At 40.3% G+C, this 18,167-nt stretch overlaps 1 protein-coding gene across 2 annotated transcripts in view; it reads left to right on the top strand.

Annotated features, from left to right (window-relative positions):
- Nucleotides 1-15,482, top strand: part of Sh (Potassium voltage-gated channel protein Shaker) — a 513,106-nt gene extending 497,624 nt beyond the window's left edge. For both annotated transcript variants that reach the window (XM_072305153.1, XM_072305152.1), the window contains exons 6-7: nucleotides 13,969-14,098; nucleotides 15,329-15,482. In XM_072305153.1, coding sequence (XP_072161254.1) covers nucleotides 13,969-14,098; nucleotides 15,329-15,452 — 254 coding nt within the window. In that variant the 3' untranslated portion in view covers nucleotides 15,453-15,482. The remainder of the gene's footprint in view (nucleotides 1-13,968; nucleotides 14,099-15,328) is intronic.
- The last annotated feature ends 2,685 nt before the right edge of the window (nucleotides 15,483-18,167 follow it).

Below are 18,167 nucleotides of genomic sequence, written 5' to 3' on the forward strand. Positions count from 1 at the left end.
TTACATCTGAAGTACTTCAGATATGTGAGAACCGAAGTTTTTTGGATGTGAAAACCGAAGTACTTCAGATGTAAGAACCGAAGTTTCAGATGTGTGATCCAAACCTCAGCAGCTGGACCTAAAGTGTTCAGATGCTCAATCCGAACACTTCAGAGATCCATATGACCTAAACTTCGGGTTCCACACACGAAGTTTTTCTCCGTGTACGTAGGCCAGATCGCAAACTAAGCATTCTGATGCAGAATGCAATCTATGATGCAATCTGATCAACCAGAATTCCCCATAGTACACGATTCGTGCAACGAAAATTACTGAAATTTACTCCTAACCAAGATATTCAATGTTTCTTGACGCTTGAATTCAAACCTCCCGCTCATGAAAATACAATGGTCTACGTACGCCAGATCGGAAACTAAACGTTACCGTGTCAGTCTCTGCGATACGAAAATATGGCAATCTCAATCTTGACGCTTCGGCTCAGATGTAGAAAATTGTTTACACTTTGAACAGATAAAGGGTGGGAAATAAACAATGTTTGATTGAGGAGCATGTCAAAGCCGGTATAGTGCGCAATCTGACTTACGTAGAGCGTTGTGTTTCTTGTGGCTGGACAATTCAAATATCCCGTAACCAATGTAAAGTTAAAGCGGTAAAATCTTAGTTAGGAGTTAATTTCAGTAATTTTCAATGCATGAGTCGTGTTCTACTTGAAATTCTGGTTAAGAAATATATATCAGAATCTTTAAATGTGTACCTTGTCTGAAGGGCTATCGTGTATTATTACAATGAGTCGGTGGCAAGGAATTTTTGCAGGGCTGTGGTGAAGTTTTTTGGAGGCTAAATTTCGGGAAAAACTAAGAAGTTCATTAGGAAGCATCCGACCAACAAAAAGTTGACAGTTGAGTTGTTGATGTAAGAAGGCAATCTCTGAAGCTCGGTTCAGCTGGTTAGCAAACGTTGTTCCCTCCGGCCTGGCTACGTTAGGTGGCGACCCGCGGGCCGCTATGGACAAAGACGACAAAACGGATACGGGAGGATGTTATTGGTGGAAGCGGGTGGTTGCAATGCACATCATTTTCTCCCTTAGTCTATGGGAACCACTCATTTCAACCAATGGAATTGCTCCATACTCCCTATGTCTTCTTTGCCTTAATCTTTGTGTATCAATTTCAATAATCGGCCCACTGAGCTTAGTGGTTATCACAGGACCAAGTGTTTAGAGTCTCAATATTTTGCCCCTATTTTCTTCATTTTTAATTTTGTTTTCTCTGTCATGTCCATATTTTTCGGCTGTGTAATTTGTGAATTTTTCCAATCGATTGAATGAATTCAGAGAATCGTTCCTACCGAATAATTACTAACAAGTCTACCTTAGCTTCCAATTAAATGTCACGTGATTATTTCGCATTATTTTGCTGTTTCTCTAAAAAGTTCCAATAATTTTGATTAAATATTTTCGATTGATTAAGTTTCTTATTACTCGGTGACGAAGTATCTCACGATAAACGATCCAGATGTTAGTAGGGATTGTGATCAGATTGTGTAGGGATTGCAATCAGATTGTGTAGGGATTGCAATCAGATTGTGTAGGGATTGCAATCAGATTGTGTAGGGATTTCACGCGAACCCAATGTGCGTATGTCCATATCTTTTTGGTATGAATACGTCCAATAGATCGATAAATATTCAAATCTCTCCTAGGCTTTTTCAGGCACTTCCTGACAGAATTGGACGTATTTCTATCAAATGGAACTATGTGCATTAAGACATGAGCCCTGAGACCCATAAGAATAAACACATGACAGGGTTCACGTCATAATGCACATAGTTCCGTTTGATAGAAATACGTCCAATTGAGTCACTATATTTCCAGGATACGTGTGCCTACTGTGACAAAAATTGTATCGATGGAAATTTTTGAAAAAAATATATATGTATGCACAAGTGCCCCTTTTCCTCTCGTCCTTTCAATTCTGATCGACATTTAGAGAAACTAACTGCACTATCAGATGAAAAATATAACACATGTGATCATTCGCAGGAAATAGTACACCAAGTCACGCAGGAAAAAAATTCAGCAGAGTGTTTTTTGTAGCGTTGACTAAAAAAATTGAGTTTTGATATTGTGACGAAACCAAACTCTGGTATCTCGCAGAATAAAGCTTTGGGCAAAAAGGCATATGTCATATGTCACTCAAGCAACTACGAGCCCTGAAGATGACAGATTAGAATTTTAAGTAGTTTTTTTTTTTTCAAAACTTCATTTTTTCGACGTAGGGCTACGTATTTTTCTCATGTATGAACTTCATATCACCATGAACTCAGTTTGGCGTTTCTGGGCGTTTTTGGTCTCAAAATGTTTCCAGAACCGTTTCACATCGCTCTCGCGTAAATAACTTCATTTCTGAGATTTTATTCACTGATATTTCTTTCCCGTGGACCGGCACTGATAGACTTATTTCGAAAACTTAATAACAAAAATAGTTCAACGTGAAATGAATATTCTGTCTTTCAATTCGTGTATTGTCAGAGCGAGCGCTTTTGGGAACCTCCTCAGCAATTTGTATGAAAAGCACATTTGAAAGGACCGTTAACAGATGTTCTGCAATAATTGAGCAGTCGGTCCTCGCAAAACGATCGCTTGAAAATGTAGCGCGACTGAATATTGCCCATTCAGCGCCGAGCGTGCGAAGTTTGACATAGTTGCATATCAATAAAAGTTAATGTAACACTCTCGGATTATTAAAGTTAGAAACTTTTCCTCATTGATACGCGCTCGCAGTGTTGCAAAATCTACTCGAAAATATCATGCTTATGAGAATACGAGCGTGCATTTCCTCGAGTCCTTAGGCATCCTTTCAACCGAATATTGAGAGGAAAAGGGGAGCAGCAGTTGTTAAGAACATTATTGCATTTTCTTGGAAAAAGCGGCAATACTTTAAGCAATCGTGGAAAAGGTTCTAAAATTTTAAAGCTGCTTGATTATTCTTCTATTAATATATTTTTGCGACTGTATACGAAAGGGATCATAGATGTATTTTCAGTGCCGCATGCCGTAGCAAAAGTTTTTTCCATGTAAGACACATTTACGTTGTGCTTTGATTTTCGTGAATTTACAATGGGCCTGTTGCAAACTTTTGCTCGAGCAAAAGCAAGAATTGTTTCTTTTAGATAATGTCTCAAAAATCACGATGAGCGTATCGGCAAACTCTGAAATGCGCTCTTAACTTCACAATCTGCGTAAGAAATTTGCGTTTTTTAAACTTCCCGCTTCAAAAAGGATACTACAGCACAGGTGAACATTTCGTTAGAAGAGTCGTCCCATTCAGTCCCTGCTCAACATGACCGACGCTTCCGCGTGCAAGTTGAGGAGAGCACGAGGTCAATTAAGGCGGATATCTATCAACGCGAGAAAATTGTGAATGTAAACTGGACTTCATTTTGCAATTTGGAACTATAAATTCCGACCCATCTATAAAAGCACTTATCTGGATAAAGAAACTAATTGTACATACGATGGTTTTAAAGTGAGGCACAATTTAAAGTTCATTGCAAAATGTAGTCCAACTGTAAACACGCCGATTGTTATTAGGTGGTTATAGAATCATCGTCCCGTCACATGTGCTTTGCCGGATTGGCGTCGGCTACGTTGAATATTGCGCAGTATCCTTGTGAGCAGGGTTTGGATGGCATGATTCCTCTAACAAAATATTCACCTGGTATGGAAACCATTGAGCAAAGGGGAGAATTCCGTGAGAGCCACCGCCCGCGTTGCACTATGGTCCAAAAGTCAAGAATAGGAAGAAATAAGTCGGAAACCTGACTGAAAGATCACGAAAGTTTCGTCGCTATTGTTTTTTGAGTCGCTAATTTCGAATTTGATGTCAAATTGCCTACATTTTAACACATTGACCTATTAACTGTGGGCAAGTTTATAGCATGCTGCGGCGCGGCGCGGCCTGCTGCTAGCTCGCAACGCGCACTAACGCCTACAAACCTAAGTGGATACTTCAAGCATTGCGCAATGCGGGAAGTAGCCCTTTAGGTTTGTAGGCGTTAGAGCGCAGTTCGCGCTGGCAGCACGCCTCGGCTCTCTCGGCGGGCGGGTGACCGATTTCTTACGGGGAGAGTTCCCTGGCGGAGAAATTCGTGTATCATGCAACATTTTTTTTAAAATTTTTGACTTTTAAAATTACACTCTGGTCTTGTGAAGTATTCAGTGAACTCTCAACGCTATATGAAGTGTAATAATGAAATGCGGCTTGTGCGCCATGCGCGCTGTGGACGTTATAGGGCGGCCCATGAAATTCTCCCCTTTGCTCTGTCGGTATTGAAATATATACGTGGTATCGTTTTTGAGGCGGGAAGCTCGAAAAAAACGCTAATTTCTTATGCAAACTGTGAAGTAAGGAGTGCATTTCAGGCTTTGCCGATGCGCTCATCGTGATTTTTGAGACTTTTTAAATAAGTAACAACTCTTATTTTTGCTCTAACAAAAGTTTGCAACAGGCACATTAGGTTTTGCACAATTTATAAGGGCATTAGAGTAAATGCTGCGCGTGCTGAGGAATCCCGAAACGCCTTTAATTTTCTGATATACCACACAGACAACCATCGAGCACATATTGTTGCATCCAGGAGTCATCATCAATAGCGCATCGCTTCAACTACCCAAATACCGACTGTGCAGTCCCTGTGCATATGCACATACGGTGAGAATAGGGTTGTTCAAATTATATATTAACCGCGATACGTTTTCTTACGGTTACACCGTCGATATACTATACAAACATTTCTCCCCTAAAAGTAAATGGATAATGGCGATTTATTTCTTCCAATTGAGGCTGAAAGTACAAGAATCGGAATTATTCAAATTTGTTTTTAAGCACTCTTCATTTTTAAGGCTTTGAAGCGGCAGCATTTGGTTGCTGATGTGGCGCTCTTCCCCATCAAGACAGAATAGGTTGCCTAAGAAGGTTCAAATTTGAATTTTGCCGTGTTAAACAAATACGCTTTCAGACCTTCAGGAATTTGAGCCTTCTGGCGTTGGCAAATTTCCTGCGATAAATAACGAATTTACCGGAAAAATTGTGCATATTTGTCTTCCATTTTTTCAGACGGATTGTTTGCAGTATGATCTATACAATATGGTCTATGTGAACATTTCCAAGGAATATTTTCATAATTTTCTCCAAAATAAATCCTTTTCCGGGAATTTTGGCAATAGTTGAATGCTCGTACGGCGTTTTTCCTTTACACCGCAGAATTGGGCTATTTTCTTGCGCGTGCGTTAAAGTCTCTCGTGATTAATTCGACCGGGCTACGTTTTGCAATTGGAAATTACTTTTGAAGGCTATATTTGGAAACAACTTATGTGCTGTTAGTTTAAAGTGGACGAATAATGGAGGGCAACAGTCTCTTTTTACGCAAGCACCGTGTAAATAGCGCACTAAAATTTTACTCGGAATTAGTGTGAACTGTTCAACAATCTCATAAGTAACGAGTGTTGTGAAGGTTGCGAAGACTTCAAACCTCATTTTTCCGGGTTGATCTGTATGTAACTTGGTCTATTTCTGACATTGCGATACCCGCCAGCCACGAATGTGCCAATCACTGTACTTTCCTCACTTCCACAAATTGAAGTGATTTGATGCGTGTATCATGATTTCGGATCGATTCCATCGGTTACAATTTGAATAGCAATAACGAATGTTGAATAGCTCTTTTCTGAAACTTCTAATCAGACTGTCAAAAATTATATTTAGGACACTCTTTTTCCATACTCTTTGAGTAAAAGTTCCGTCTTGTAGAATTTACCCAAAAAGTTAAGTGAAAAATCTCTGTTTATGTAATTTTAAAAGGAAATTTCAATTTCTCAATTTCAATTCTTAAGGACCTCTAGGATTTTCTTTCTCTGTGCGAGGAAAATTCTGCGAAAACTGCAAGGAGTGATTTAGCCTTGTTCTCCTTTTAAAATAAAATAAAACCGGAGAGGAGATTTTCAAACATCGCAAACGAGGTACGTGGTTTTGGAGTTTTACCTTCGATATTTTTGCCGACATTCGAGAGTGGATGGTGATAGGACAGTGCCACCGTCCAAAGTAAATCTCCGTCCGTAAAAAAGTCCGTATCTCCGCTCAACGCTTTTTCAATTTTTTTCTGACCGAATGCTGTTTTACAGGAAACCGAACAAATGTTCATCCTTCATTTTTTCAATACAAACCCGCCACACCATAAAGAACTAAAAATGAAAAAATAAAGCCTTAAGGTAGTTGAATTTTCTTGTAATAGAGCAGTGCGTACTGGAAAAAAGGAAAGAAAATTGAGCGGAGATACGGCATTATGCTGTGGACGGCAGTCTTGTGCAGTGCTCGTTTCAATTGATAATGTTTGATTTTATAAGGTGCCTTCAATCGACAGGATAGGCAATATGTGAACACCGGAGTTAAAATAGTTGCTCGATCGAGAGATGAACTACGACAGGTCTTATGCAGTGCTTGGTTCAATTGATAATGTTTTGCTTTATGATTTGCTTTCAATTGAGAGGGTAGGCATAATGTGTACACGGGAGTTAAAATAGTTTCTCGCTTTATGATTTGCTTTCAATTGAGAGGGTAGGCATAATGTGTACACGGGAGTTAAAATAGTTTCTCGGTTGAGAGATGCACTGCGACAGCTCTTGTGCAGTACTTGGTTCAAGTGATAATGACAAGCTTTATGATTAGCCTTCAATTGGGAGGATAGGCAATATGTGTACACCGGAGTTAAAATAGTTTCTTGGTCGAGAGATGAACTACGACAGCTCTTGTGCAGTGCTTCGGTCAATTGATAATGTCTAGCTTTATGATTTGCCTTAAATTGAGAGGATAGGCAATATGTCTACACTGGAGTTAAAATAGTTGCTCGGTCGAGAGATGAACTACGACCGCTTTTGTGCAATAGTTGGTTCGATTGATAATGTCTGGCTTTATAATTTGCTTGTAATAGAGCAGAGCGTGCCGGAAAAAAGGGGGAAAAAATTGAGCGGAGTTACCGCGTTTTTGCGGTGAACGGCTGTGTGTCCTTTTTTTTTACCATACTGTACAACCAAAACGTAACAAGGAGGAGAAATGGTGCTGGGTCCATACCATTTCGCGGAGAAAACGTAGCCGAGAAATCCCAAAAATTATAATTAGAGTCAAAAATCATATATATTATTAGTCAATATATTTTTTTAACTCTAATTATACTTTTTGGAATTTCTCGGCTTTGTTTCCCCCGCGAAATGGTGTGGACCCAGCACCATGTCTCCACCTTCTTACGCACGGTATTCGGGCCTCTTCTCAGTGTTTTTTTTCCCAACCAAAACGTGTTTCCATTATGGCCGCAACTGACCCTTCTTGAGTCCCGATATTTTCGCCATTCTCATCCAGCCTCACGAAAGTAATCCCATGGAGCCTATCGGTGGCAAACGACGGCACGTATTAAAACAAACCCGTACCAATCGCTCAAAGACTGAAATCCAATAAACGGCGGAGCGAGAGAAATGATTCTCGAATATGAAAACTGGGTTCGGCGAGCTGACAGGTCTTAAATTGGGTTTCGCGCAGCGTTGCCAACCCGCGATGAACGCACTCCGCACGCCATGGCATACGTTCATATCTCGACCCAATAGGAAATCAATTTAGGTCCGGAGCACGACATTTTACGACGTTGGCAGCCCTGCTCCTATGTCTGGTTCCGTGTTCCGTGTTGACAGGGCCGACTGTCGAACTCAAAGACTCAATTCCCGCGATCCTAGCGCGCGTCCGCATGGAAACCCAATATCATGACGAGCCTTTCAGTGACGTCACCGAACCACCGTGAGATTGGTACCAGTTGCGAGGCGTTAATGATCGATCATCGATATTTCCCCATTTGATGCTGTGATAGAGAATCGATGATTAAAGTGTTTGTTGCGAACACCCTGTTTACTGTTTATCGATCCTCTTCCATGGGTTTAAATGGCAGAGCAATCGATATCTCGCAAAGCACGCCTCGTCGCCTCACCACACCACCGTTATACATTCATCTCTCGACCTAGCAACTATTTTAACTCCCGTGTACACATATTGCCTATCCTCTCAATTGAAGGCAAATCATAAAGCCAGACATTATCAATGGAGATGTTGCATGTGTAAGGGATTTGCGATTTGACTGTTGATTCTCTTGTAAAAGTTTGCGAGAAACACGATGGTGCCACTGGTTTTCTCTGAAATCAACTCCCAAGCTCAAAAAAAGCTCTCAAGTTGAGGCCAAAATGGAGGGGATATCCCACCCTACCCTGAGAGTCCACCTCTACATCAAGACAAACTCTCCATGCAAAGATAGGGAGCAAATACATTGACAGGGCTGCCCGCTGCCCTTTTATTTGGGGACTCTAAAACTGAAAACACGGAATCACTGCTAATGTATTTGCTCCCAATCTTTGCATGAAGAGTTTGTTTTGATGTAGAGGTGGGCTCCTAGGGGAGGGTGGGATATTCCCTCCATTTTGGCCTCAACTTGAGAGCTTTTTTTGAGCTTGAGAGTTGATTTCAGAGAAAACCAGTGGGACCTTCGTGTTTCTCGCGAACTTTTACAAGAGAATCAACAGTCAAATCGCAAATCCCTCACACATGCAACATCTCCATTGAACCAAGCACTGCGCAAGAGCTGTCGCAGTTCATCTCTCGACCGAGCAACTATTTTAACTCCGGTGTACACATATTGTCTACCCTCTCAATTGAAGGCAAATCATAAAGCTAGACATTATCAATTGAACCAAGTACTGCACAAGAACTCTGCCGTGCTGCCGTATGAACCTTCAGGCTGCGCAAAATTTCCTTAGATAAAACACGCATTTCCTGGTAAACTTGTGAATATTTTCCTTCCAAGTTTCAGATTACTTTCCTTGCAATTTCACCTAAAGCCCCTGCAAATTTCAGGGACAAATATTCATAACTCTACTCAAAAATAAACACTTAATTGAAGGAAATCTAGCAACTCTCGAATGTTCATACGGCGTTCTTCCTTAGCACGGCGCAGAACTGTCATGATTCACCTCAAGACCGAAATACTATGAAGGGGCTCTCATAGTGTCGCCACGTAGCCACCGTAAGATTGGTGCCAGTGGCTATAGGTGTAAATGATCGATTATCGATTTTTCCCTATTTAAAGCTGTGGTAGAGAACCTATTATTAAAGCGTTCGTTGCAAACACCTTGCTTATCGATCCTTCCTTATAGGTTTAAATGACAGATCAATCGATATATCGCAAAGCTCACCACGCCACTGATTGGTGCGCTGAAATCTAACGCCGCTAGGTGTGCTAAACGAGTTGCTCCGAGCAAATCGTCCTGGTTGATGTCATCCGACATCAATCTGATACGACTTCCGTCAAGTGTCTTATATGAAAGCAATAGGTGACTGGAAACTATATCTTCAGAATCACAGCGTTGAATCTCATTCATGTTATCTGTAGTTAGCAAGCAACAGTTCCACATTACAATGGACGTTCTATTTGAATAAAAATGGCAGTTGGAGAAAATGGCAAATGTTTAAATGGCAGATTGATTGATGTATCGCAAAACACGCCACGCCACTGCTCCACGGTTACTTCAGGCCATAGCCACGTAGCTCCAAAGAGGGGCCCATTAGGTTAAAAAAAAATTAGGAAATCAATCCAACTCCTTAAGTTTTTAACGCTACAAATTCATGTTAATATTAAGAGAGATTTGTCCTTCAGATAAATTGTGGATGAAATGAGACTATTTTCAACTCGTGAGAGTAAAATTGGTTTTTTTCCCACACCGAAAAAGAAGTGAAGTTGATTCAACATTCTGGGTGTAAAAAAAAGTTTGAGAGAACTTATGAAATGCTGAATTACCCGCCGCAGCGGTGAGTTTTACATGTAGGCATTGCTAAAGTAACTATTGTAGCGGATAATAATTCAGCATTTTATAAGTTCGACTCGCACACTTTTTTCACATCCAGAATGTTAAATCAACTTCACATTTTTTTTTTTTTTTTTTTTTTTTTTTTTTTTTTTTTTTTTTTTTTTTTTTTTTCATTTTGGTTTCATTAATCAGCGGGAGTGGTGTTTACATTACACGCATCCACAGGTGTCATCAATGAGGCACAGGTTGAGGGAACCAATATGCAATCGACTTGGATGATGTTGCCACTCATTCCCATTTTCGGAAATGCGATGAATTGTGATCAATTGGCGTTTGGACACGTCTCTCCTCCTTTTTTCAGTGGCTTGGCGTGAATAATCGATTATCGATATTTCCCCATTTGAAGGTATGGTATTGAATCGATTATTAAAGTGTTCGTTGCGAACGCCCTGTTTATCGATATTTTCCATTGGTTCAAGTGGCAGATCAATCGATGTATCGCAAATCATGCCACGTCACTGCTTGCCACTCGTAGCATCGCAACGACAAGGTGATCAACGTCGGAAAATGTCGCAATTTACGGACCTGCAGATTCTCAACGAGAAATCCGCAATTTCGCACGTGTTAGGCGTTTTTTTTCTCTTCTGCCGTGCTTAGGAAGAACGCCGTATGAACATTCGAGAGTTGCCAAATTTCCCTTGATAAAACATGTATTTTCGACAACATTCGTGCATATTTTTCCTTGAATTTTTCAGATATTTTAGATAGAATTGCGCACAAAATTGTCTAAAAATTTTGGAAAATAATATCCACAATTTTTCCCGTAAATTCAGTTTTTATCGGAGGAAATTTGGCAACGTCTGGAGGCTCAAACGGCGTTCTTCCTTATGGCACGGCAGTCTTAGTATCGCTGGAAATACGCGATCATCTTAGCTGATTTGTATACCAATTAGAAATTAAAAACGAGATTTTCATGTATATATTGCGGAAAATACGCGCATTTTTCAGCGATATTGAGAAAACATATAAATCACACGATTTTCGCATCAGTATCATGGGAAATACGCGGTTAACGATGTGAGCATAATAATATTACATGTCAGTATTTTGGAACTGTTTAAAAGCTAAGATACTCCTTCATTTCCGCGTGATACCATACTACGTACCTTCTCCAGAGTTCGAAAAGGTGTGCGGGGTCTTGATAACGATGTGAGCATATTATTGATACACGTAAGTCTTTTGACACTGTTGAACAGCTAAGATTCTCCTTCAGTTTTGCGTGCTACTACACTACCTACCTTCTCCATAGTTCTTGGCCGTAGTCTTTCAAATTGCCCACGGTTTTTATCCATTTAAATGTAAGTAAAACAACCGATTTTAGATGTGACAACCCACGTGAAGTGTCTCACTGAAAATCAAGGGCCTCACCTATTCTGAATTCATTTAAAATTTAAAATTTATTTTTCCTGGAGGAAAAAATGGGTTCCCAATTTTTGAAAATCTTCACATAACATCGCGCTGAGCCCTTCAATGTTATTGAATTTCCTTCAATAAAATGTATATGTTTAAGTGAAGTTTTGAGTGGTCTCCTTTGGAATTTTTGATACATTACATTATGCCATTAATATAATTCTTTGGAATATTCATACCAAAAAATTATTCGCGAATCTTTCCAAAAGTTCGTAATTTATTCGAAAACTAAAAAATTAAATAAAAATAAAAAATTGGTGATGACCGATTGTTTCTCCAACGTTTCTTCCTATAATTGGTTCGATAAATTATTTTACGGAATTCTAACTGATTCTTCTTAGTGCTTTACAAAATTTTCTGCGAATTTTTCAAACCGTAAAATGCCTTTTTATTTTCCGTTAAAAAATAAAACAACGGTGGATACTCCGGAACATCGTAATTGTGAAGCCAAATTTGATTAAATTCAAAAATCGGTTAAAAGTGCCAGACTAGAGCATGGTCAAACAATAAAATATTATTAAAATATTATTAAAATATTAAATATTCACCGACTTGGGAGAAGAAATTTTCAAATTCCGATGCGTTTCGACCCACACTGGTCATCATCCGGGACTGAAATCTTCTTGAACATTTTCTTGAAAAAACAAATTTTCTGAAAATTTTCCTTAGTCATATGAAAATGTTTGTTAATGTTTGTAAATGTTTGTTTAAAAATTCCGATGCGATATTTTGGTTAATTTCCCCTCAAAAAGTAGGAACTACTTACGATAGAAGATTTTGAAACTTTGCGATTGTCTTGAGCATTTGAATTCAACTTCAGCCATTGACTTTTCAAAATTCTAAGAAAGGTGAAGGAAAGCAACCACAAAACGTTCAACCTCATTTTTTGTGTGTGTTTACGCTGTACATTGAAAGTGTTTTATTAACACCTTTTATATTTCAGGTCGCTGTCGATTTCAGAAAAGTTGGCACGCAACGCGGCTGTTAAATGCAATTTTCCCGACCGGTGCCAACTCTTTTGAATCGCCTTTTGTCGTACTAATATTTATATTCTACCGAAAGCTCAAGAGATGGGGATGAAGTTGAGCTTTTAAACACCTCTAGCTACTTTTAGGACGTTGTAATGTAGAGCTAGTTCAGTGGCGAGGCGTTAATGATCGATTATCGATATATCCCCAATTGAAGCTGTGGTAAAGAATCGATTATCAGGGTGTTCATTGTAAACAACCTGTCTATCGATCCTTTTCCGTATGTTTAAATGGCAGATCAATCGATATATCACAAGGTATACCACGTAGCTAAGCCAGAAATGTCGTGAAATTTCAAAAAAAAACTGAGTCCTTTCAAGTGTCGCATGTTTTTCGAAGAATCTGTTACACACAAAGGACACTGTCAACTAAGTAGAATTTTCATGATAGTGCCTACAAAAATCATTTTGAGCTCATGCTTATTAGATTTTCAGATTCCCTGAAAGATTATTTTTCATTATTTTCATCTTTTAAGAATTTCCCTCGCGACACCTAAACATTTTTTGGAGGTTTCCTTTGCTTCACCTCCACCTCTTGAATTCAAACAGCATTGAAAGTGGCACCGAAAATCTCTCGCTAGAACTTGTTCATGCTTCCTAGGAATTGCATCCTAAAAACACAAGGCGAATTTTTCCGATCGATTTGATACGTTTTGGCCAAATTTTTTACCTTTTTTTTGTTCTTTCAGCCAACTCTTTTCATCTCTCTCAATTTTCGAGCTCTCAGAGTTAACCTTGCGCCAAAATTGTCAGATTTTCTTTTTCTATATACATTGGTGCCAACAGCTCAAGGTTCTCTTCAAATTAAAGTTCATTAATTTCACCAGGAATTTTGCAATCGAAGAGGTGTGGTATTGCTGCGCCAATTAGACATCTCCTAGAATGTTGACCTGCATCAAAAATTATAAATAAATAAAAAAAACTTCAAATTTGATTTTTTGGAAGACAAGATCCTTTCCACAGATCCACCAATCAGTCTAAATGACCAATCAAAAGAGCATACGTATTATCTTAGATCACAAAAATTCGCCTTGTATCGGCCCTTATTCCACAAACCGATGGCTCGGGAACAGTACTGCCTATCTGCAAACCGACAATTTTGCAGGACAAAGAGGAAACTTCGCCATTTTTGTAATTTTGAGAGGTGTTTTTATTAAATTTTTTCCACACTACAGCGCTTCCATGCGGAATTGGAACACTTTAAACGCATCAGCTTGCGTATTTTATACTGCAAAATGCGGCGAAGTCACTGACTCATTTTCGCTAAAATTGTCTGTAAGGCGGTATTGCTCCTCAGCCATCGACATCGGCGGACCCAGCAAATTGGCAACATTGTCTATTCTCTATTTAAACTTATGGAAATGTATCGATTCTTGGAGGGGCCGGATGCTCCGATAAGAATCGATGATTTACCATAGATTTAAATGGAGGATATCCAGTGTTGCCAAATTGCTGAGCCCGCCTCTGGCCATCGATACAGGTACCAGCTGCTGGAGCGGACTCCATGAGCGCATTGCCGTGTCATTCTCCATTCGGGTGTTTTTCGATGGTTCTAATCTGTTTAATTGAATTTTAGGTGTGATTTTATTCTCAAGCGTGGTCTACTTCGCTGAGGCCGGTACCGAACAGTCCTACTTCAAGTCCATCCCGGACGCGTTTTGGTGGGCAGTCGTCACCATGACAACAGTAGGCTACGGCGACATGAGGTATGCTCGTCAACCGGTTTCATCGTTGAGCGGTGAAAGTCGGTCGTAACGAGATTCGCCGCCCCTCAACTGGATTCCGTCCAAAGCCGCTTTCCCATCGTGCGTTGGCGGATCCAGCAACTTGGCAACATTGTCTTTTCTCCCTCTAAACCTATAGTAAAGTATCGATTCTTGGAGGAGCTAGGTGCTCCGAAAAGAATCGATTATTTAGCATAGGTTTAAATAGAGGAAACCCGGTGTTGCCAAATTGCTGGATCCGCATGTGTCATCGTGTAGGGGAGGGATTCTTTACCAATCAGTCGATTTTCCCGAATGGGGCCGGGGCGGAACTTGGCTGATTATTGAAATTGATGGACAGAACGATAGAGAAAGGAGGCACAAAGAAAATGGAAAAATTTCGTGTGGCATTACTACCGTATAACCGTAGAAAAACCATGTTTTTTCTTCCCCGTGCACGAGTTACTAGCGAACAGATCCATGTAGAAAGATTTCGAGGGAATTTGGTGGGGCGTTTTGTATCAGCGGGTTAGCGGTCACTCCTCGGTTTTCAACGACGTGCTCATCCTCAACTGAGCCAATACACAGGTATAATAGTTTAACGTTTACTCGCCCGGCGGGCCGATTACTGAAATTGTGTGTTTGTCGGGCGGACATAGATGACACGGGTTAAATGGCGAGGCGTGATTGGTCGATTATGTCTTATCGTTGCTTTTTCGTGCCTTTGTCAGATGGAATGGACGACGTACTGTCGGAAACTTAAGAGGCACCGATAGCTTGTCATGAGTTCAACCCGACATATAGGCACGACAAAGCAGCGATAAGACATAGCCGACCAATCACGCTCCGCCTTTTAACCTTTTGTCATCTATGTCCGCCTGACAAACACAAAATTTCAATAATCGGCCCGCAGGACTCGACGGTTGTCCAACGAGTCAACGGGATTACTCAACGATGAGGACTAAACTTACATGCCCAACGCGAGCGATAACTCAACGTCTACTCGCCGAGGACTCAACGGTTGTCCAACGAGTCAACGGGATTACGCAACGATGAGGACTAAACTTACATGCCCAACGCGAGCGATAACTCAACGTTCACTCAGCGGAAACTCAACGGTTCGAATATGGGAGCCAGCGGGAACGGACGAGAATCCAGTTGACAACGCTGAGGATGTGTTGACAGCGGATGGTTACGGCGGATTTTCACCGAGTTCTCTGTTTTGTGTCGCAGGTGTCGTCTTGTTTTCCAGTGCCGTTTATTTTGCCGAGGCCGGCTCGGACAATTCGTACTTCAAATCAATTCCGGATGCATTCTGGTGGGCCGTTGTTACGATGACCACCGTTGGATATGGTGATATGACGTATGACCCGACTTCATTCTCGGATTGCCCTTGTTTTTCCAACCGCTAGCCGCAACTCACCGTACCCTTAGAGTGCATCTCCAGAGTCCCCAACCCCACTAACCCCCGCCAACCCCTAATCACCCCTCTCTTTCACGCCCAGTGCCGAGACGTGCGTCATTGATTATCGATCACTGGAAAAAAAAAACACATTGGATCTAGAGTCTAGACTCTTAAAAACATCGACAAGAGAAGATACTCTTGATTCAATCAGATTTAACCTTAAATCAAGTACCAAACCTCTTAATTTGAGCGGATTTCCTTTTGATTTAAGCTTAAATCTGCTTGAATCAAGAGTCCTTTTTCTTGTCAGCGTTTTCAAGAGTGTGGACCCTAATTCCAATGTGTTTTTTTTTCCAGTGATATTTTTCCGTTTGAAGCTATGCTAAAGAATCGACTATTGAGGTATTAGTTGCTACCATCCTCTTTATCGATCCTTTTTCGTGGGTTTAAATGGCAGATCAATCGATATATCGATCACCCCTCCTTTCACGCCCTGTGGCGAGGCATGGATGATCGATTATCGATATGTTTCCGTTTGAAGCTATGCTAAAGAATCGATTATTGAGATTTTAGTTGCTGCCATCCTGTTAATCGATCCTTTTTCGTGGGTTTAAATGGCAGATCAATCGATATATCGATCACCCTCCTTTCACGCCATGGCGAGCTGGGTGATCGATCATGTCTTGCTCCGTTATGAGTTGTGCGCTCTGCAGTGTTGCGCAGTGCAGTGGGTGATCGATTATCGATATTTGTCCGTTTGAAGCTATGCTAAAGAATCGATTATTGAGATTTTAGTTGCTGCCATCCTGTTTATCGATCCTTTTTCGTGGGTTTAAATGGCAGATCAATCGGACCGCATTTTGCAATTTGGAACTATAAATTCTGGCCCCTCTGGAAAAACACTTATGTGCATAGGGAAACTAATGGCACATACGTTGTTTTTAAACCGGGCTAGAATTTACAGTTCCAAATTGCAAAATGTAGTCCAATCGATGTATCGCACGCCACGCCACTGTTCACGTCACGTTCCCGGTTTGCTCAAAAGTCCACGCCACAGCTTCGGCTCAATGCATTTTGGCTACTAGCTCTGTACCTCTACTCTGTAACTCTAGATCAATGAATCTATTATATCATACGATATATTTTTGCAAGGCTTTAAGGGTTGAGTTTTGTTTTACGGCTTGACTTATAAATTAGAGATTGATGCTTTGGTTTCTCCAAATAACAAGCTCCAAATTTACAATCCTTCGAAGTGGTGGCGACGCAAAAGACCAAATCTGAGGAACCATCTTTCATTTGCATTTGTGAAAATGAGGTCTTGAAAAATTGGACTTTTTGATAAACTCGGCAACGTTTCAAACAGTTGCCATTGATGTTCGGTCGATTTCCCCTCCTCTACACCCGAAGGGTTGTTGTATGGTTAAAAGAAACTTGCTTGACCACTGAAGTAATGAAAATGAGACGTGCCATTAGAGTGGAATCATCAATTTCAAAATCGCGCAGCTGAATATGAGTGTAAGGTCTCTGAATATTTAGTTATTGAAACAGCATAAGTTCAAAATGATTTCAGCCCTCGTTTGAGGAAATGATGGGACCCACCTTGCAGTTACTATGAAAGAAATCTTTGATCCCTTTCAACTTTTTTACGAAAGAATTATGCACAGAAAATTAAGTAAAGCGCTCAAATCAATGCACCAATGGAATGGGTCAGTTGGACTAAATTTTGCAATTTGCAACTATAAATTCTAGCCCGGTTTAAAAACAACGTATGTGCCTTTAGTTTCCTTATGCACATAAGTGTTTTTCCAGAGGAGCCAGAATTTATAGTTCCAAATTGCAAAATGCAGTCCAATTGTGCTATCTACGGAATCATGTATACGAGTATGAATGATTTCTGATTAGAGATCAATAAATATAAAATTTGTCAAGACGACATGTCTCCACATCCAATATCCTTGAAGATATTGCCCTTCAGAAAACAAGGCCCATGACGCTATCCACTACAATAGTGCATATCGTGGTCTCTTCCACTTTGATTGCATCCATGTGTCGAGTCAAGCAACCAATGCAAATGTGTATAGAGTTACTCATTGAATCAGGGTGGGAGAAACCACGGTATGTGCTGTCGTAGTCAATGACGTATTACGCCGTGTTTTTTGATGAGCAATTCCCATCACTGGAAATAAAAGTCGCTTGGATCTAGAGTCCAGACTCTTGAAAACAATGACAAGAAAAAAGACCCTTGATTCAATCGGATTTTTGCTTGAATCAATAGGAAATCTGCTTAGATTAAGAGGCTTGGTTCTTGATCTAAGCAAAAATCCGATTGAATCAAGAGTATTTTTTCTTGTCATTGTTTTCAAGAGTCAGGACTCTAGATCCAAACTACTTTTTTTCCAGTGCCGTTAATCTTGGATGTAGAGACTTGCGGCTTATTCCATCAAAACAAGATTTTATATGAACAGCGCAGCTGAACCATCCTAAGTCCTAATTGGACCGCTGTTTGCAACATGGAACTACAATCCCTAGCTCAGTTCAAAAACATTGTATGTACCGTTACTTCCCCTATGCACATAAGTGTTTTAGGGAATGAGCCAGAAATTGTATTTCCTAATTGCAAAATGCAGTTCTATTGTGCTTGGCGTTTAATGCAAATCAGCAGCAACC

This window comes from Bemisia tabaci, chromosome 10, assembly GCF_918797505.1.
Source record: "Bemisia tabaci chromosome 10, PGI_BMITA_v3".
In the NCBI taxonomy this organism is placed as follows: Eukaryota; Metazoa; Arthropoda; class Insecta; order Hemiptera; family Aleyrodidae; genus Bemisia; species Bemisia tabaci.